This window comes from Lingula anatina, chromosome 1 (assembly GCF_051362555.1).
Source record: "Lingula anatina isolate TDL-2025a chromosome 1, LinAna3.0, whole genome shotgun sequence".
NCBI lineage: Eukaryota > Metazoa > Brachiopoda > Lingulata > Lingulida > Lingulidae > Lingula > Lingula anatina.
Genome location: NC_141767.1, coordinates 1903037 through 1925302, shown reverse-complemented (window position 1 = coordinate 1925302; position 22266 = coordinate 1903037). Strand labels below are relative to the sequence as shown.

The window sequence follows — 22266 nt, the reverse complement described above, 5'->3', positions numbered from 1 at the left end:
CTTAAAATTTCTACTTCTATCCAACTGACCTGTTTTGCATTACATGAATTCAATGTGCAGGCCATAAACAACTCCTTCTTACTGTATGTAACAGGCATACACGTGAAATTTAAATGTAATACAAGTTAATTGTCTAATTTTCTGCTCACTGGTTTTGATCCACCGAGAGACTTCCTCTGTTGCTGTTGTTTTTTCTGCAGCTCCAGCTCCTCTTGCTGCTCTTCAAACTTACGTAAATCAAACTCAATCTCATTGGCCAGCTGCCTGTCAGCTGACATGATCTCTGGAACCAGCAATTGGAGGAATTATTACATCTATCAATCAATGTCATTTAACTAACAGAATGAGAACTTGTAGACATAATTCAAATTCATATGGTGTTAATTTTTCAATTTTAGTCCCCATTTATACTGCACCAATAGATAAATTAAAATTAAAAACTTTATTAATACATACCAGATTATGTTTTGCAAAAACATATACTCGTCATGACTGATGGAATTAAATACATAATATGTTGGTCAGGGCTTTAGAACACCCACCTTTGACTTCAGTTTTGTAATCTTTCATCAACTCTCTCAGATACATCATCAAATCCTTCAGCACGGGGGAGCGGTGCTTTTCAAGCTGAGCAGAAAAGAATGTTGCGAGATAAATCGTTTTGAATAGATATATATGCAAACACTCAAATATTATGACCTTAAGATGATTCAAAGTATTGTTTGATTTTTCTAAAATACAACCATGTTACAGTGACATTTGTAAATGTTGGTGCTTAGATGTAAAATGGATACATATTATCTTATAATTACTGACCAAAATATTAATTAACATTGACTTAGCAACTATTTTCATGATAACTAGGAGACCATCATCTCTGACTGTTTATTTTAAGAGATTATTCTTAGATATCACATCTAGAGTACATACCATGTGCTTCAGGGAAATCACAATGGGAACAATGTTTTCTATCACATTCTTCTTCACCACCTAAAATTATCCAAAATAAATAAATAAATAAATAAAATAAAATGAATAATCCTGTGGTAGACTCCTTTCACTCATACACCAAGAAATAATCACATGAGAATATAGTTGTTATATAAAGTGGCTTGAACCTAACTGCATCATTCCACTTAATCAATGCATTTCAAGGACACAAGGTTCCAAAGTCATAAATATTATAGTCTAAGATCTAAAACAACATACCCTCAATAAAGTCGTGAAAAAAATCATACTATCTTCTAAGCAAGTATATGAAGAATTTTCCCCAATGAAGTTAGAAAACAAAGTTGACAAAGGTCATACCTGTGATATAAGAGTTTTCTTAGCCTTCTCCATCACAGCAGCGGCCATGTCTTGTTCATCTACAGCCTCCTCCTGCTGTGGTCTAGAACGCATACTGGACAGCTTGATCTCCTGCAATAGGGCAGACTTCAGTATTGGATTTGACTCAGTCAAGGAGTTGCATCCAATATATCTCCTTGGCTCAGTTAACTCTACAGGATGGCATACCTTAGCATCACTTATTTATAACTTTTGTTTTAATTAATTGACTGATAATAGAATAGAAAAATTAACATTTTATTTTGTAGAACTTCCCTTGGAGGGGATGGGGGGGGGCTAATTTTTCATCTTGTGTTATGATTTATTACAGACTTTGTTAAACTTGAGTTTGACAGACAATCTTCTATCGATAATGAAATGCCCTTATCTTTACATCAGAGACAGGGTGTTTTCTAATATTGTTTCTGGAGGCTGTTCCATCTCCTCACCTTACAACACAGTATAGCCAGGGCATCCTGGAGGAGAGCACTGGTGTCAGGGTCCAGGGGCATCACCCCGTCCACCAAACCTCCCAGGATCTGAAACATATTATCATGAAATAGAGTAATCTTTTTTAATGAATAAAAATAAACACACTTACAACAGCTAAATTGGGAACACGGCTTTTATGGAAAAGTTCTATTAAAGAGACTGTTCATGGTCTCTGGATAGGATGATAAAACAGAACTTCCTTTCTTAGAGACTTAATAACATCAGTCAAACACAATGATTTATAGAGAAATTTCATAGAGAAATCACTCTACTGTATCAAAATTTTACTCCTTCACTTTCAGCCTTGAAGATGTCAGGAAATGAGCTGTGAGCATAAAGCCCCATATTATTTCAATCCATGAACAGGAAAAAAACCAAATGTCAAAGTTGTAATATATCACAGACACATGTCAGGAACTGAAACCAATGTTTCATAACCTCCAGGAAGAAGGCAGTTTGTATTTGTCCTCTATACTGTGTGTAAGAAGTAAGTTGGCATGTAACCTGAGGGCTTTCCCCACAGCATGACCCAGACATTCCATCACTGTCATACAGTCTACTTCCTGGAGTTAGTCTAAGGGATCATTCCCAATGATACTTTCTATGTAGATCCATCCAACTCCTTGGGGACTTTTGCTGAATGCAATCACATTAACAGACTTCCTACATACCCAAGATAATAATCAGCTTTTCTGTAGTGCACTCAACCTCAGGAGAAGGTTTGTTAATCTGTTGATCAGACTGCATTCAGCAAGAGTCCATACACAGAACAATAGTTTTACTGGGAATGAACCCTAAGAAAAAGGGCCCTCACCTCCTGGCAGATCTTGGCTGTGAGCTGGAACCGGTGCTCATCACTCATGTGTTCCAGCATGAATCTGTACATGTACATACGCTTCCTACACAAAATGGAAACAATGACACCATTATGAAATATGCTCTTCATACCTTTAGTGATTGCTGAGTATGTGGCAGACCAGAAAATAAAGTCCACTGGTGAAAGGAAGCTACAAATATTTACACCAATACTCAGCAGAAAACAAATCAACATAAGATATCTAATTTCATGTTTTATCAGTTGAACTTACAATTATACCGGTATCTCTATGCCAACATAAAGTCTTTGGTTACTTTTTTCAAAACGTTCACCTTAAACATATTGTTATACCTGTATAACACAAAAATTATGACCATCTAACTGAAAAATAGATACATTTAGCTGCAAAGCTTACTCTGCATTGTCTTTCCCCTTCAAGGAAAACATTGTTCTTTCCCGTTCCGATTGTGAAAACTTGTTATAGACATTGTGACCCTCGTAAGCATTAAAGTGGAAGATGCACTCCACAAAGTGCTGGTTGAACATGCCAGGGTTCCTCTGGAGCAGAAGATGGACCAAACAGAACTCCGCTGAAAAAACATTCATTGTTTTATATTCAAGTGCTACTTAAGATGGCTGATCAAAATCTCTTCATTTTGCTGCTTAATTTCAAAAACAATTTGCTAATTTTGTTTCATTTTCAACATATTTTGAAGTCAAATTTTGCATATTAACTTCATCATTTTGGGGAGCTGAAATTACGATGGCTGATCAAAAATCTCTAAATCCTGCTAAACATTTTGTAAACTTTGGCTTAGAGTTACATTTTGCAGATTAACTTTATTACTTTTGGCTTTCGATCTGAATTTTTCACATCCTATCTGTTTTAATAACTTGTTGTTACTGTCTCAGTACGCAAGGATTAACAGTATTTACCAAAAGTTTTGATGTCAGGATCTTTGTCAACCACAGCTGTAATGAACCTGAAGAACAAACTTCCTTTCCATTTCAGGAAATCCTCCTAAAAATAGAAGTCAAAATTTACATAAACGGTTACAATTCTTGCAGTAAAGATGACAAACTGTATCTTGTCATTCAGAATATTCTAAAGCCAAATCAGTTTAATGAAAACATATTTTTCTCACTTCTGACAGCTATCCAAATTGAAAGTCTGACAAAAATGAAAAACATATCAATAATTTTGTTATCAGCTTGATATCTTTAAAAAAGAAATCTATTGTCACCTGCAGCAGTCGTGTCAGCAAAGTTAACGTCTGCTTTCTGATCAAAGGGTTTTCATCCTTCAGGCAGGCGGCAATGTTCCCCACATACCTGTCCACTAGTGTGGTGTATCTGGAAATATACACAAATATCAGGCTATATACGCAGATTATATATTCAACAGTTTTCAGCACACACAAAATTTTTTGACAGATTTTGGAATGGACACATATGGAGATCCTTCCCACAGTACTTCAACAATATGTGCAGAAATTGAACTGTTACACAGTAGAGTCTATGAAATGTATAGGAGATTCAAATGTAGGAGTTTCAGACTGCAAATCATCCTGAGAGGCTGAAACTTGACAAAACCATATAAAATTGTTTCAATAAAAATGGTTACTTTTTAATTACTAAAATTTTTGCAAATGTACAACAAAATGACCTGCTTGATTTCATTAAATTTAGTTTAAATTGAGATAAATCATCAATTCAATGAAATCTACCTAATACATAGGTCACACATAATGACCACCACATTGTTCCTGACGGCGGGGTCGTCACACGTCTCCAACTCGCGTGCCATGGCAGCAATACACTTCTTAGCAATGTCTTCATTCTGAAGACACAACTTGCCTGAAGACAGGAAGTAACATTAATGAAACCAATTATCATAATTTACAAGGGGGATGACGCACAAGATCATATTTTAAATCAGAAAGGTGGGTTTCAAATAAAGAAAATGACAAACGTTGTGTAGGCAAAACACTCCCTAATAAAAATCAAAACTAAGCAAATTATATTCCTCACTTGATCTAAAGTTTTTTAACTAGTTTAGCATATGACATTATCAAAAAGATGGTTCAAATTCATGTTTCCAAGGAATTGTATATATATATATACTGATGTTTCGTTTCATTTTATGTCAATGCACCTTACCCAGTGTCACAAAGGCGTGTGCCCGTATGCTGCTGCTCATCTTAGAGCCTTGAAACTGCGACAACACCTGTGTCCCCTGGGTCAGCTGGCTTCCATGGGGGAACTGAGCCTCCTCTGGGAGCTGAGTGTTCACATCTGAAACAAAATAGGAAATATGGACAGATTATTATTCCAGTGTCAAGAGATGATAACACTATCATAATAATAATTCTTTATTGGTTCGAGCACAGTATAAATACAGGCTATCACCTTACTAAAGTTCATGAATTACATTGAAGCCAGGGGCAGATTTATTCTGTCTTCTAGGTCTTCTGGAAGAGGGTCAAAATTTCAAGTTTACATTGATGGGTATCTAATTTTTTCTGTTTGATGACTGTCAAAAATGGGGGATGGATCAATAAAGATAATTTGGAAGCCTGTCAGAAAATATCTCTGGATCCACCCCTGGAAACAGTAATAATTCTAACACGTATGTCACTCCTAAATTATATCAATAAAAAATAAAGATAAAAGAATCTAGGCTCTTCTGTGTTCTACTTTATTTCTCTCCCCTCTAATTGTCTCTTCCTGAACTTTTGCTTAGCACTTCCCCTTAAAAACTTTACCCTAGAGCTTAATTCCATCACTAAACACTGCTTAAAACAGTTTCAAGACATCAGGTATGCTGATTAAACTGAGCTCTGGGACATAGTCAGGAATGAAGCCATTAAGTGACTAAGGATATAATCAGTGTGAGAAGTCATTAACTTCTGTTAATGCACCTACACAACCAGATTTGTCAGGAAAAGATTTTACAAGAATTTTTTTCCCAGAGGAGGTAAAAATGCAGAAAACATCATATGGTCAGTAAACTCTCCATGGGTTATCTTAATAAAGAGCAGACCAGATGTGGGTATAGGTTCCCACCAGCAATAAGTAATATATCAAGCTTCTTTAAATAACCCATCAACATAATATACCCGATCTTCCTTTAACTGGGCAAAATCAGTCACATGACCAAAAGTTGACCTATTTTGCCCTTGACCCCTGGATGACCTCTGGTTGTGAGCCAATAAGATTTCAGATCTGTGCCAGTGTTTACTACGTTAAGTAGGAGCACATGGTATGAATATATGCATGTGTGTGTGCACGTAAATATCCTGACATTCCTACACATTTTCTCAGGTGATACCAGTCTGGCAGGTAGGTAATATTTTTCCTTACTAGCTAATATGCACTGCAGTAACAGTGTAACATGCCAAATAACTTATTCATATTTGGCTACCTGAAAACTTGTCATCTTTCAGTACTAACAGGCCTACCTTTTACAAATATAAGCCAAATTTCTGTTAAATTGGTACAATTTCAAAAATATCAAAATCTTAATAACAGGTAAAATTGATAAATTCTTTAGCTGCAGAAATCGTGGGCAAGAACATATATATTTTATAGTGTACAAATGACGTATACTGAAATAGTTTTCACTTCTGCATTTTTGAAAAAAATATTTTGAAAAATGAAAATGAGTATCTTCATAAATGGTAATATGTTGCTTAATTTTATCTCTCTATTTATTGATTATTGACAACAGCAATAAATAACATCAAAATAAATAAAATAAACTATTCTGATTATTGACAACAGCAAAAGAAAAAAAAAAGTATTGCACAATTCTTTAAACACCTAAACCTTTCATATTCAACTGAAAATATTCATTGAAGTAAATAGATTTTTAAAATTGATAATACACAGATGCACCGTGTAAGTCAATTCTTTACAATATTTAGGAGCATTTCTATAACCATGCAATATGTTTAAACCTCAGTGTATAGATAAGTATAAAATGTAAGTATTACAAGGGGCATATCATTGAATAATTATCAAAAAATCTTGTAAAATTCTTTTTTTTTTTTTTTTTTTGGACAAGGCTGGTTGTAAAGGTGCACTAATAGAACTTAATGACTTCCCACACTATATATATCCTTAATCACTTAGAGGATTAGCTTAGTTTACCTCCAGATGAAATGGTGGGGGCAGCAATCAGACTCTGCACCAGCATGAAGACACGTCTGGGCGTCTTCCCAGGACATAGCTGGGAGATCTCCCCCAGGGTAAACAGGTGGCGTACTATCAACACCTCGTCAAGTTCTCCACCTAGTGATATGGTAGTAGATTAGTTACTGAACATGCTATAAAATGCTATAACATCATGCTGACAGGGTAAAAAATCAGGGGGAAGTTGACAATAATTTGTACATCACCCTGGCTTATGATGGCAATGCTATATTTAAAAATCATTTAAAAAAAGTAACGAATACACATCATCTAAAAAGAAGATCATCTGATACATGACTCATTCCACAAGAACCACCATCGAGATTGTTTACATAATACTTTTAAAAAATCTGGGAAAATATCAAAAGCCTAAGACTATGTAAATCAAAGAACACATTCACATTGTAGAGTTTTATTCCAAGTAGTATTGATGACAGAGCTATTAATTGATCACCTTGGTTTTCCCCCAGTATAACGCTGGACAGATACTCATCGCATGCTTTAAGAAGCTCCTCGCACCACTCATCTGCTGCTGAACTGGCTCGGGTGACGTCTGCTGATTGTTGCCCTAGCAACTGGAAAGAAAACAATGATTAGAGAGATTGTTAGAGCAGGGATGCTGTAAAAAGGCCGAACTTGTTAGTTTAAATAATGATTTTATTCATGAAAAACCAAAAAGCTTTTAACAAGCTTTCTAACAGATCCCTAAAGCTAACTGTACTAGTACTGACATGACAAAGAATTATTACGTAGAGAAATTTTCTAGAAAACTTAAATCTTAAAATTGATTAAAGCAATAATAACTCTTCGTTTCGGCCAAAAAATGAATTTTCCTGGAGTAAACAACAATTTTCCCATACTTACCAATGGTTAATGAATCCATTTTTACATTCAAAGTTAGTCCCTGGTTTTTTTCTAAAAAGTTTGGTTTTTTGTTAAAATCTCTTAAGAGATTTTAACAGAGTATAGACATCAATGGAGGTCACGTGGTCTAAAGACAAGTTCAGATATCAGAATAAAAGCTATAACTGCTGTTTTTTGGTAAAACAGAATATATTATATTTCTATGAGTTATTCACAAGGTTTTTACAGTGAAATATAGATATCATGCGAAGAGTTATTATCCCTTTAAATGACAAAGATAACATTGTTTCAAACCAAACGTCTATCTAAAACATATCACACATTTCACACTTGATTTTCAAAATTTAAAAGACTTATTTGAAATTCAGGATAAACTTAAATGTCAAATTTCTCAAAGTATCTTAAAACCATAAATCATTTTAAAATGCAAAAAGAACCAGATTACGTCACAAAAAAAAAAAAAAAAAGAGAGAGAGAGAGAGAGAATACACTGAATCATCAGAAAAATCAATACCTATTTACAGTTACCAGAGATTCAAAGCTTGTAAAAGGTTCAATTAACTAGATTTCATACACTTCAGACAAAAATCAAAGAATTCTGCCCACAGGATGAGAACTTCACACATTTTTGTCTGGATTAAAGTAGAGTCAGAGAAATAATAGTTGTTCAGCACAGTGACGGAACTGGAGAAACAGGAGGTCTACCAACATGCGATGTTTGGATTGGATCAATGCTCTAAAACAAGCCAGAGCGAGCCTGCAGTTTAGCTGATTTTTCTTGGCAAGTTGTGAGACCTGATTTTTTTTTTTTGTCAAACCACTGCTTTATATAAGCTAATTGCCTCATGTATCAGCTACATTGAATAAAATGTTCATTTTTTCCCTGTAGCATATTTGTCATAGATTATGTATCTAATTCATCAAAATAAATCTTAAAATTACAAGATGTTTTAAAGTGACCTTGTCATTCTGTCAAAGTTAGTATTAGGGGCTTCGACTGTTGACTCCATATGCAAAACTTAAGTCCATTTAACTTTTAAGCTATCAAAATTTGACTTGCATGAGCAGCAGTTAATTCAGGTAGTCATCCAGCTCAGTACCTAAATGATCTTTTAATAACTCCCTTCACCAGGTAACCTGGTCATTAGAGACGCAATTCAGCATTGTTCTCATTGCTGAGTAGAAATAGACGTAAGAGATATCTGTATTACAAAACAAGTACTGCAGAAAAAGGTTGGAAGCAGGTAAGAAATAATGGTTTTGTCTCCCCGTGTAACTGTATGTGTGCGCCCATGTGTATACCTATGTAAAATATTTAGAGAAAGTCAGCTGCCAATATATATATTACAGGTAATTGTTGTTAATTAGGTGCATGATAGATACTGTACTGCCATAAATGCAGAACAACATTGTGTGAAGTAAGGCAGGAATGGCAGAGAGTTTCTCTACAAGTGTCTGTGTAGACCCACTAAGAAGAAGCTCCCATTTGAGCAGCATAGTCAAGGGCAGATTGAGGCCGTCTTCTGGAAGACGGTAAGATTTTCAAGTTTACATTAACGAGTATTTAATTTTGTGTTGTTGTTGGAAGATGATCAAAAATGGAAGATGGATTGACAAAGTTAATTAGGAAGACTGTCAAAAATATCTCTGGACCTGCCCCTTATAGTATTACCTTGGACAAAGTGCTCACTGTGACAGCGATCAGTTCTGGGGACAGATCAAAACACTTCAGTCTCTGCTTCAGGTCAGCTGAAATACAAAAAATAAGTGATTACGCTAAATAAGGATTCTACAGGCTAGACAAATGATGCTATGTTTGGGAGATTAAAAATAAATAAATAAATAAATAAATAAATAAATTAATTAATTAATTAATTAATCAATTTGACATCCAGAGACTAATTTTGGCGATGTCACAAACTAAAACATCCCTAGACAGAAGAAAAATAAGGAGCAAAATACCAAAAACACTTTACATTTGCTAAATTAACTTCCAATGAGAGCATGTAAGATTATTTCACCAAAGGCTGATGCACCAATTCTGTCTGTTGTTATAGGAAGCAAACTGATCCAAGTCACTGGCCTGGGAAGTGTATATTTACGGCAGTAGCTAACCAATTCCATAATCTTCTAGTTGGTACATTTGATCAATAAACAGCCTTCTTTTATTAAAGCAAACAAGTTGTGGCTATTTATAAAATGCTGTCTAGTCTGCTGTCCTATTACTTGCTAAACTCTAAAATTAGTGGCTTAGTATAATAACATTCACTTTCCTCCAATATCTTATTTTCCTTTGCCATCTTCCACATAAGAAGAGTTGATCAAATAGCAAAAAGGTCAAACAAACAGCACAGTGAACAGGGAATAGAAACAGAAGTTAAAGGGGAGCTCAGGTTATGTAAGCCACAGATATACAGGTGATAAGGCACACTCCAATGAATTTTTCCCTGGAGCTCCTTACATTTTAATTCACGGTCTGTGACCCAATTATTTCTACAAATACTCAAACAGTGAAAGGAGTGCATGAGGTGTCCAAACTTATTGTACCTTTGCTTGTTTGATTTGTACTTTGTTTTAGTGAAACTTTTAAGTCTACTTTTTCGTGGTTGACATAATTTTACATAAAATTATGAGTTATCAGTACAAAAAAGAACTGCTGCAATTTGCATCATAGTCTTTGTTGATAGGAGCAGTCAGCTATACAACTTTATAAATGAACAAGCTGTCACTCACTTAAATGGTTGAACAGTGGTATGCTTGACCACCCCCAAGCAATGAAGTGTCATGGAGTCAAGTTATTTCAATCGTAACTGGGGTGTGACATTTGATACCTGGCAAAGTTGGGTCAAGGACAATAATAATATTATATCCTTCAATTTATTCCAATGTAGAGGATCAAAATTTCAATTAAAAATCAAATCGATACCACTTACAAAAACAATTTATCTTCAGGCTTTCAAATAGTCTTTTTTTTTTTTCATTTTCTCTTTTTGATATTTTTTGTCAAAAGCACCCTTTTCATGCCATTTAGAAAATAAAATAAAGTGTAACAAACCACAATCAAAATAATTCTCCAACAAAATGAAAAAGAGAAGAGACAAGAATGCTAACTTTTCAAAAACCTGTGTAAAAATTTGAAAATAGTCCATGAGTAAGATTATGCAATCTTAAACAAGCACAGTTTCTATAGATTGTATCAGTTCAAATGCCAGAGGGTCACACCTATGAAGTGTGCAATGGACCAAATATTACAACTTCCTCAGCAAATAAACACAATACACTTTGATCAAATTACACAACTGGTAATGTAATGCTGCAGATTTTCTATTAATGAAAAGATTTTGCTTTGCAGCACAGCTAAAACCTTCCTGGTATATTGGGAGGAGATTTACCCTTACTGTTATTTGGGAACTGGTCAAGTGGAATTGTTACACCAATCCTTAACAAGTCAATGCCAGAGACAGAAAACAGCAGACTACAGCAGAGATTTCAAATAAAACGGTTAACAACCTGGTGGGAAACAAGCTACTGCATCCAAGAACGGTAAGTATACCTGTAATGTTATTTATAATAACAAAAATATTATAGATACCTCCTGTACTTACTCTTACTTCCAAGATATAATGAGGTGGCATTAGCAAATGGAAGTAACTTTATCATGTACAGTATCAAAAGTAACAAATGGAACAATATTGTTTGCTTTAATCACATTATTCAATGCCTTCAAGATGGTGAAAAGTTACCCAAAAACAATTTTATCATATATATATATATATATATATATATATATATATATATATATATATATATATATATATATATATATATATATATATATATCTTTTATTCATAATAAATCTAAAGCATTACAGGAATAGCTTTGATATTGAAATATTCACATCACACATGGGGGAGGGGTCTGCTTAAGGCAGGAAACTGTCAAGTTAAAATTGGATTTTTGATTTAAATAAATGAAAAAAAAAATCATGACTGTAATGTGAGAAAACCAAAATGTCTGTACTGTAACGTGATATGATTTATAAACATTCTTAAATTCAACTTCTAATGCACCTTAAACAGCACAGCACACAGTGCCATAAAAGCATATGAAGTTTTTGTTATTACTACCCTTTGTTCTTTAGAGTCCATTTGGCCCATAGTGGCCCAAACAAACTTGTTTCCCTCTGAACAAAAAGGAGCCATAATCACTGAGTCACAGTGCAGCGAAGCAATTATAACTAACATTCCTTTTTACCCTTTTTTGAATAGCCACACCTGAACCTGGCTGACATTTCCAAGGAGCACCACTGGGGGGCACCTTGACTTTTTACCAGCATATCATCTTATGTACCTTCAGCCTTAACATACCGAAGTCTTCAACATATAAGACAAAACTCATGAGTACAGTAAGGACACATTTTCTAGATAATGTCACTAACTTTACCTTGCCACCGAATCCTGATGTTCTGAACATAACACAGGAACTTAATAGGACAGGGACGACAGAAACGGTATCTTTGACCACAGCAGAGATTTCTCTGCCACAAGAACAAACGGAAACGTGGGAAATCATTGCCCTACGTTCTGTTATCACCATTGTCATCATAGCAGCAGTGATTGGAATACTGGCACTGATATACAAACTCTGCGCCAGATCTATGAAAAGTCCAACAGAACACGCAATTAGCGACGGACACGGTCCCTTCCAGGAAGTCCATATCGGGGACCGCTGCTCTTGTGGTACAACTAAAAATTATAGAAAAGACCAAGAGATTTTTGCCACAAACCAATCAGGGGTGTGCATATGTGAAACTTCATTTTTAGAGGGCGGAGTACTTAAAAATGTAGCAAAGAAGAGATCTCCACGCGATCACATTCTCCATTTGACGAAAGAACAGGCAAAATATCTCTTCACTGATAAGAAGTTAAAATGTTGTAAAAATGAGTGCCTGTCTATGGAATATGTACCTTCTATTGATTGTGATGATGAATCTGGAGATACAGAGACAGCTTCATATGGAGCAGGAGAAACAGACTATGTATTTGTGACTTATGAAAAAGGCAGGGATGTGCCAAATTACTGACATCTAAACAACTATTTTGCATCCTCCACTCAAATATGGAGAACCATCAAAAGTAAAATTTATGTCAACTGATAACTGATGGTTTTGCTTCTGGATAAAAATGATAACTCTTTGATAATAAATATATTATTGAGCTCCTTTATTAACAGTTTTATTGTTATTCCTCAAGTCTGTTTTTTTTTTTTTTTTTTTTTTTTTTTTTTTTTTTTTTTTTTTGTATAAAATGTTGTAAATTCTTTCACAGCTTTATAAAAACTTTATAAAAAAAATTTCAAATTTAAAGGACTGAAAAGAACATCAGTTTATAAGTATTAATAGAAAATGGAGGAAACCAGCTGTTTCTCCTGCACAGATTATGAGATTTACATTTGAAGAATATCAGTGCACAGAATGTGATGAGAATTTCAATTAAAGGCCAAACCAGACTATTATATAGGAAAACCTTCAGTGATCAATACACAAATTAGACAAATATCTTTATTATTTGCTTAATTGGGACCATTTTTATAATGAATGTACATCTATCAGAGATTTAATTGGAATCATTTTTATAATGAATGTACGTCTATCAGAGATTTAATTGGGATCATTTTTATAATGAATGTACATCTATCAGAGATTTAATTGGGATCATTTTTATAATGAATGTACGTCTATCAGAGATTAACTTCATCAATGCAAAGACAGACTGACCAAACTAATTACTGATTCAAATAAAAGCTCTTTGGTCAAAAAGAGGCAAAAATGTAATTAAAAAGCGCAATAATAAAATTGCTAAAAATGCTAATACCATAATAATATCAATTTGAGTTGACTATTTGTCGAAATATATTATCAATAATTAATGTTTTGTTATATTTGAAAATCAGCATTACTGTAGTATATGAAGGGACCACAATATTAAAAATATATTAATTACAATTTTTTCAATACTTTGGTCCCTCAGACACTGATATTTTTTTTTATCTAGATGTCATCTTGATATTACTAAAGTTTGTGAGAGGAGTGCTATTGGTGAACTGTTTCTACATAAGAACAGGAATGTGTTAGGTGAGCCACTCAGTACAACTGTAGCAATGTGATCTGAGCACATCCCTGTATCACATCTACCACACAAAATTACATACAGGGCATGCTATGAATGAAATTATTACCACTTTGTTGATACAAAATGTGGGAATCTAATATTAGATATTTCACTGGAAAGCTTACATCTAAACAAAAAATGTATAAATATTTCCTGGTCATTTAATGGTTATATAAATTGCAGGAGGTATCATTTGTGAGTACTAGGATTGGCCGATACTGCATTTGAAGTACTTTTCCACATGTTATATAACACCATGAATAATTCCTCAACATTCTTATCAGTCTCCAGCAGTTGTTGGATAGTGGAATACCTATTAAGTATTGTACTGCTTCTAACTGGTAAATATATCATATAACTTTTGTATGCCATGAATTGAATGCCATTCCTCTGAATAAAATACTGTAGTATAAAAACGTGTTGAGAAACCTGCAGTAATTTTGTAACGTGACCTACTTCATTGAATTAGAGCAAATTAAGTTATCAAAAGCTTAGTGACAAACAAAACAATCTTATCACATTGACCGAGAGAACCAAATTGTTTTTGTCCCTCTTATCATGTTTACTTGTCTCATAAGCACCGGCAAAAGAAGTGTTTGATTACTAAAAAGAAGCTTGTAGTCTAGAGAAATGCTTACCAGCCACAAAACAGAAGATATGACACGTTACTATATATAAAATCAAAAATAAAAGTTTACAGAGGTGATTGAATCAATTAACTATTCCATGTTTCTTTCCCACAATCTGTTGTCAAATAAATCCTAGTTTGTCCGCACAGTGATGTAGAGCGTAGTTAACGGTGTGTGTGTCCTAACAGTTAAGGTCAGACGGGAGAGATGAACACAATAGATGTTATGAGTACCTGACGCATGGGGGGTCTCAGAATACAGCTCAGGTACAGGTAGGTAACGCAGGTGTTTTGATGGCCAAAAATAGCACCTCTGTGTATAATTTACAACCTTAGTGGTCTATCGTGTTGTGACTAGTAAGCTATGCCATAGGCAGCCTTCTACATCAGTTCTGATTAGCTAGGATATTAGCTAATAGTTAATATACTGTAATAGTGTTTAGCTTCCTGCGGTAGGTACCAAGCACCACGGATCACTATGGATTTAGGGCATTAAAAACAGCAAGACTAGCTGAAGAAGCCAGAGGTTATTTATTCTAAAAGTATGGAATGTGTCGCACATTTTCACTATAAATCATAGTTCAAACTTGGATAATATCAAGAAATTCTAAGTATTTCACTCAGCCAGTTTTTTGAGGTGTTAAAGGCAATTCTACCCTAACCAGCATGGTATCGCACTTTTCATTAACTGACTCCCTCAGTTTTACTGACTGCTGGAAACCTGTCGTTTTTCAGAGGCGGAGTCAGTCATTGACAATACAGGTGAGTTTTCCAGTAATCTTTGACACCGAAGGTGGTAACTGAATCTTCCCCAGTTTTCACCTAATCACTTCAATTACACAAACCCTCAGTGTAGCAATTTTCTTATCATGCTCAGTCTGGGATCACTAACCATTTCTGATTAGCTGACACCTCTAATAATGACCCTGGTATCAGCCATTACTGCTGAATGTAGTTTATTTTATATTTCTTTTATATAGAGGAAGTTTGATTTTAACCATTCTGGAGTATAAACTGAAATAAATATGATAACAGTACCAGAGGGCAAAACTGCTATTTTCTATCAAAGTCTAAATGTTTGATCAATCTGGAGCTTGGGTTATCTAAAGAGTCAGTATGCTAAAGTAATTTTGCTCATCGTTGCCTTTACTGAAGTTTTGAAGTCTCACAAACATACATGCCTCTGAAAGATAGACAGTTGTTTTTATCAAGCAAAATAACAAACTTAACATTTATATTTCAGCACACTTACTGAGGCAATGAATCTGACCTGGAGGACAAAATACAAGGTACTGCACAAGACTTAATGCCAACAATTTGGAATGAAAAGGATCAACTGTTTGTCTTCAGGTTGAATGACCCTCTAGTTTTTTAATCTGCTTTTCACATTAACAAAAAAGTGATTTAAGCAAGGTCACATTAAATATAGACTGCTATATCTAATAGTGTACCACATGTCAGTTCTTACAGCAATTAGATGCTGGAGAAATGGAAAACTTATATAACTTATCACTGTAGACTGAACCCCTTATATTGAAGACTCTGAATCAGCATATAGTAATATCAAAACTCACTTTTCCCTTGATTTCTCGCTATCAAATTCCCCACCTTAGACCCCAATTTGCTGCAAGGAAAACACTCAAGTATTAACAAGGAGGATAACCAGACATCACCGGTAAGAACATAAAATATTTCCTTTCTGTAGAGCAGCCCCTTAATCTTTGTATGTTCACTGACCTTACAAGTTTATGGCATATTTATGCTCTGGTTTGATGACTGCAGACAAGATTTACCTACAAGCTGCCTAATTCTGCCATGTAAGTTTCTTTCTGTTTACTTGCTTTTGTATAAGACACAACATAGTTATACAACATCATAAATGTAACGTAGGCAGAAGACTCAATTGATTTTTCATGCTTTGTTTGTAAGGGGGGCTTGTAGTGATTTTTTTCTTTTCCGTCCTTTTTTTTTTTTTGTGCAGAGCTTTATAGCAGTACTTCATAAAAAAGTTGTTTTTTCGTCTCATTTTTCATTTCATCAATCCAGTACCATGAAATGGTCCAATCAGCCTTATCTATTTGATTAAATAGAATTTTCTATTTGATGCCTCATTCATAATTCATTGCAGGTATTAATTTAATATACTAGGACACCATCAAATGAATGGTCATAAAGAGTGCTTTTAAAAACTATGGTTGCACATGGACTTTTCCAGCGTAGGACTCTGTTATCAGCACAGAAATGGCAGCTGTTAGTTTTTTATTCTCCCGTTGACCTATCATACGGTCATTTAAGATGTATTATGATCCCACCTAGAGTGCAATTATCAGTTTTTGGTTCCCTGAGCACAATTTATCGCCTTGAAAATGGCATCATTTATTACAAATATGACGGTTACTCAATACCTAAAACAACGCTTAATAAGCATATAAGAAAGAAAAGATGGAATGAATGAATTACTAATAATGAATGAATGGAATGAATGAATGGTTCAATAAATGAGTGGATAAATGAATGAAAAAAGAAAGGAAGGAGAGAAAAAGAAACGAAAAAATAAAAAGAGTAGGCGGGAGAATGATGTAAGATGAAAAGCATGTTTTTCACCAGATTGAGAGCTTGCTTATGCTTATCTCTCTACAAGGACACACAAGTATCAATTATATCAGCAAGATGCTGGCTGCAATTTATGCTACAGACATTGGATTTCCAATCTCCTGCGTCATTTGTTCCATGTACCTGGTAATTCCCTCCTATCAACAGCGGATAAGCCTCGACTGCTAACATTTCCTAGTTTGCAAGCTTCATAGACAAAGATTTCAACATGAGTTTTACAGATAATTTCTGTACAGAAAAAAATGCCTGGTTTAAATAAGTCCCATTTAGAAATACTTTGCACAGCAAAATACAACTGGTCACAAAATATCATGCATCTGCGCAATTTTTAATGTGAATGTGTATTAAGCTGCCATTCTCAGTTCAACAAATATTTCTCAGTTCAACAAATACCAAAAACATTAAGCAGTAAATTATCATGTACTCTTCTTTACTCCTCTCTCTCTCTCTCTCACCAATCTTTACTCCCTATCTCCATCTCTCCTCAGACATGTTTTTGAAAATCTAAAAATGAGAACACATGCTCGTTTTCATCCCCTAACATGGGCATTCAACAACAAAAAAAATTACTCCTCTTGTAGCTAAACTCCACTAACACGTTATATTTCCAAGCTATGTAATCAAGCAGAGAATAATGCACCCACACACGTATGTAATCTTGTACCAGAGACCAGACAAAACACAATCTAGATAAAAGCAGAAACTGCGTGGTTTGATGGAGTATTTCATGATTAAGGCTTATGTTTAAGAGGAAGGAGAATCAAAATGACATAAAAGCTGTCAGGTTTCACATCGTAAAAAGGCTATTTAGTCCAGGAAGAGTTTCAAGGTAAGCCGAGGTGATTGTCACCCCTTAGGTCACTTCTATCTACATCAGGCTAGTTAGTAGAGGGTTAGATAAAACAGGGGCGGATTAAGGCCATCCTCTGGAAGACAGTCAGACATTCAAGTTTACCCCCCCCCCCCTCCCCATTCTTAAATTGTTGGCTTCAGGCCTGCTATGGATATTGTGAAGTCAGTAGTTCAGAAGTTCAGGAGAATGATTCATCACAATTTTGACCTAAGGAAATGTATCACAGTCAGGGGCGAATTGGGTTCTTTATTGAAAATGATGAAAAGGGATACTTTACAGGTGATTTCCAGTTATAGAACATATTCTGGCTTGACACTTTATGATACATTATCATTAACCTTAGCAATTTGTTTATTATAATTTTGCATTTGTTAAACTTAAAATTAAAAGTAAGAATAAAATGATATTATATTCTGTTTAACATCTTCTTTGTAAAAAGGCTTTGGACATTTCGAGTTTCTGCTCTAATTTTTTACTTCAGTAATGATAAACTTATGGAGCAGAACTTTCAGCTATAATCATCATTCATGCACCAAGGCACATTGCACAGTGATCTGTAGGCAGAATGATTTCCTTATACAGAGGGAGTTTCAGTTCTATTCAGGAAACCTGCAGGGTTTCTGCAGTACAGCATTGAACACTTTACAATTTCTATTTTCAACTGTGAACAGATAAAATTAATACAAATTTTCTGTTTTATTTTTTAATTTACGAAAGAAAGAAAAGAAAGAAAAAAAGCCTCAGTCTCCTCATTTAGGCACCATTAAACAGTTTGCTATTTCTACAGTTTTTTTTTTTCAAGATAGAAATTATCATTTCATTTTGTATATAGTTTCTTTCATGTTTCCTATTTATCCCAAAAGAGCCCTCTCAAAGACATGGTGTTGCATTTCATACAACAGAACATAATAATGGATAATAAATTGTTTTTCTTCATCAGTGCTAGCAAAGGATATCATCTGTCACCAATGAATCATAGATGACAAGCTATTTTGTATTCTATTGGCAGGTGCTTTTATTGCTTTTATCCCATCTTTGTAAAAAAAAAAATCTTATTCATGCCTGGTCTGGTCTCTATGGCAACAAGCCGTAGTACGGGTCAATGACCACTTCTCCTGCCATATCTGGAGGGTCCAGCCAGCAGAGAGGTCAAAGTTGAGTTACTAAGACTGATATTGTCCAGTTCAGGGTGATTTCTGACCAGTTCACTGGGAATATCTGGACTGTGCAGACATCACAGGGTCTAGCTGAGGTATCAGGATGATCTGGTTCAGATAATTCACTTCACTGTCACGTGAACTGGACGTGAACTGGACGACTGGTACCAGGTAGAGCCGCCTGAGATGAGGTGTGAAGTACTGCACATTGTTAATAGAAAGCAGTGAGGTCTTTGTAAACTTCACATTGGCAGAAAAATGAACTATTGAGTTTATTATTATTATGGTTTAATTATTCTTTGGCATTTTTACTAAGTTGGAGAATTGTGTAGATTTTGAAGTTTTTATTGGGGTTTTTATTGCGGTTTTTATTGAAGATGGGGCTAGCTTTCTCAGAAAGCTGACTTAGTCTGCTAAATAAGACAAGCCATAGGAAAAGGTTATACCACAATGGATCAAATTATCTTAAACAAAAAATGTGACATCTGACTAGACAATGTACGCCTGCTAAAGTCCTTTGACGTAGAGGGGTTAACATGTTTTTTTATCATTCAAGCTCATCTTCAACATCTGGCAGAAACATTAAGTCATTATTTCTATTATTACTCTTCCATTCTTTCCAGCGCTTCACTTGACGCAGGATACAAAATTGTAAACACAAAGGACAGAAAAAAACTTGTATATATTTTTCATTATCAAACTGAAAATAACATTTATATTTTCAGACACCAGCTGAGGGGAAATTGTCACAAAAACAAGCCAACTCAATCAGAAGATAAGAAAGGACAAATAAAAAACATAAAGAGAAGAGCCAATTGCTGAGATACTGAGGACAATTCATCATACAATGATACAAAGAACTTCAAGCTACAAACCAGTGATACTTAATAACACCTTGGAGGAGAGTAAAGGTCGCCACCTTAGAAACTAATGGACACACTATGTCCATGAGTACACAGCCAACACCAGTGAATGATGGTACCCCCCTGAACGCCACTGTGTCGGACCTGCACTCACAGCAGCACATATGGCACACTGTGGTCACACTCTCCGTGGTGACAGCAATCGTCATCGTCGTGATTCTAGCATACAAGGTATTTCGTAGGACAGTAAGGAATACACTTTGATGAACATCTATGCTGACATAACAGCCTAAAGTTTTGTCTGTGAACAACATCATAAACACAGATTTTTTATAATTCTTGGCGCAGGTGATATTTCGAGGACAGTCAGGGTTCCACTGTGACAAATGCAATAGCATGGAAGAACGCCTGTTCATTATGTATCTAAGCAAAGGAAAGAATTCTATGGGAAAATGACAAATACAATATGACCATTTGCTGACATAGCAGTATTAAATAATTACCGTTAATTACTTTTGGAACCTAGATCAAACAAGCAGGGTTACAACATGACAAGTAATTTTGCTGATATTTCATTAATTAGGGAATCTCTGACAAGGATATCAGGACGGATTCAGATGTTTGTGCAAGCCCGTCACTGGCACCACAGCAAACAAGATATATCTCATAACACAGATAGACACTGCCTGACAGTTATCATTATATAAGACTGTGAACATCTTAGTGTTTATCACTCATGATAAATGACCTCTCCTAGCTATAGACTCCAAAAATACAACCGAGAACATGCTAAAAACTGAATGTTAGTCAGAGAGAATTTACATCAAGACTAAGGTGGTACAAATTGGATAAAGTTCACAGAGATTTCATCCTAATAATGGATTTTCTAAATGACATTTTATGGTCTGAGATAAAGACATCAATGTCACTCGGCACCATTATCTTCTTCAAGCGACAGGGATATATTCCAGTGTTTATCTGATGTTACGATCTAAACAGAATGAAAGGTTTCATTCAGAGAAAGATTTTTTTAGAGGACAGCAATGTGCAAATAGGCTTCTTCACATTTGTAACAGTCTAATGGAGAATAAAACCACTTCACAGAATTCTTATGAAGATCAAATGGAAGGAAATATAATGAGAAATAAAACTGCATTCAGGCCCAAAATGTAAAATGACAGTTATTTGTTGAAAGGTTACACATATCATAGTGAGGCCTAAATTTGACAATGGAGAATTTAGAAATTGACAGCTGTGGCAAACTACAGATCCTGAAGCTGAGAAATCTGCTGACAGTAATCAATGTTAAGACCTCACAAACTGAAGAGCTGTCAAAATCTATCTTCTGATGAATTGGCAAGAGTGAAATGATAACTAACAATCACACTTTCTTTGTTTTACGAAGGGTGTTTAGACAGGTGTGGATGTATATTATTGTACATTAAACCAAATTTATAGCAAATTTTATTTTGTACATAATAAAATGAAATGTTTTTCCTCTGGACTTTTTTTCCAATGTGTATTTAAAAAAAAAAAAAAAAAAAAAAAAAAAAAAAAAGCCCTGATATTGTCTGCTCAGCATGGTCCAGGTAATCTAGTAGCTTACATGAAAGAAACTGCTAATGCACCTGGGCATTTAGTCATTTATGAAACGGATTCTTTTAAAAAATGCTTCTTATCAAATTTTTTTTACGAAAACAACATTTCATGCAAAGAAAAACTGATAAAAAGAAAAGTTTCATCAATTCTTGCATGCTCTAAATGTCAATTGTTTTTCTAAGAAAACTTTGGTCTAGGAATATGTTCTACATGCAAAAAGAAGAAAATAGAGAATATCTCACAATACTTTCTCCTAAAACAAAAATAGAAAATAATCACAGTATATAAATTCTGCCATATTTGACATTACAAATCCAATAGATGGTTACCTTAATAGAAAAACAGCACTTCTATCTTGCTCCCATAATCCATTTATGTTAGAAAACTCTCTTGGAGACCGTACCATAGTGATTATAAAACTTGTTTATATGATAAAACACACACAAAAGAACAACAGATTAATTAAATTAACAGCAATTTTTACATTATGTACAGTGATCAAATAAGTTAAATCTTATTTCAATTCTAATACCACAGGGCCCAAGTTATGACTCTGCATCAGTAGTTGAAGGGTTGGTGAGCAATAACAGTACTTCTATCCAACTAATGATAGTACTCTAAATAATGTAATAGAACATTCTTTTAGTGTTCAGTTAGTGGAGGAATATTAAAGAACCAGGCAGGCAGGT

General features: G+C 34.6%; 1 protein-coding gene and 2 long non-coding RNA genes across 14 annotated transcripts in view; 2 read left to right on the top strand and 1 right to left on the bottom strand.

Annotated features, from left to right (window-relative positions):
* Positions 1 to 22266, bottom strand: part of LOC106161086 (condensin-2 complex subunit D3-L) — a 39332-nt gene that overhangs the window by 3165 nt on the left and 13901 nt on the right. The window contains exons 25-38 of one of the 3 annotated variants that reach the window (XM_087013310.1): positions 9366 to 9442; positions 7284 to 7404; positions 6788 to 6928; positions 4791 to 4930; positions 4363 to 4487; positions 3880 to 3988; positions 3572 to 3656; positions 3051 to 3225; positions 2633 to 2717; positions 1776 to 1865; positions 1309 to 1419; positions 931 to 990; positions 543 to 627; positions 150 to 283 (exon numbers count right to left, since the gene is read on the bottom strand). In XM_087013310.1, the coding sequence (XP_086869436.1) occupies positions 150 to 283; positions 543 to 627; positions 931 to 990; positions 1309 to 1419; positions 1776 to 1865; positions 2633 to 2717; positions 3051 to 3225; positions 3572 to 3656; positions 3880 to 3988; positions 4363 to 4487; positions 4791 to 4930; positions 6788 to 6928; positions 7284 to 7404; positions 9366 to 9442 (1538 nt within the window). Of the gene's footprint in view, positions 1 to 149; positions 284 to 542; positions 628 to 930; positions 991 to 1308; positions 1420 to 1775; positions 1866 to 2632; positions 2718 to 3050; positions 3226 to 3571; positions 3657 to 3879; positions 3989 to 4362; positions 4493 to 4790; positions 4931 to 6787; positions 6929 to 7283; positions 7405 to 9365; positions 9443 to 22266 lie in introns of all 3 variants that reach the window. The other 2 variants (XM_087013307.1, XM_087013318.1) reach the window with 2 other exon arrangements.
* Positions 5856 to 12919, top strand: LOC147763833 (uncharacterized). Of its 4 annotated transcripts, none has more exons than XR_015334536.1 (4): positions 5875 to 5977; positions 8275 to 8937; positions 11046 to 11236; positions 11963 to 12919. It is a non-coding gene; the product is annotated as an uncharacterized LOC147763833 (long non-coding RNA). The 4 variants fall into 4 exon arrangements; XR_015334534.1 differs by lacking the exon at positions 8275 to 8937 and adding an exon at positions 9062 to 9226 and having other exon boundaries at positions 5897 to 5977; XR_015334535.1 differs by lacking the exon at positions 8275 to 8937 and having other exon boundaries at positions 5856 to 5977.
* LOC106161090 (uncharacterized) lies at positions 13005 to 21480 on the top strand. Of its 7 annotated transcripts, none has more exons than XR_015334524.1 (4): positions 13005 to 14765; positions 15736 to 15781; positions 16106 to 16167; positions 19841 to 21480. It is a non-coding gene; the product is annotated as an uncharacterized LOC106161090 (long non-coding RNA). The 7 variants fall into 7 exon arrangements; XR_001238196.3 differs by lacking the exon at positions 16106 to 16167 and adding an exon at positions 15228 to 15254 and having other exon boundaries at positions 14292 to 14765; XR_015334532.1 differs by lacking the exons at positions 13005 to 14765; positions 16106 to 16167 and adding exons at positions 14774 to 15034; positions 15228 to 15254.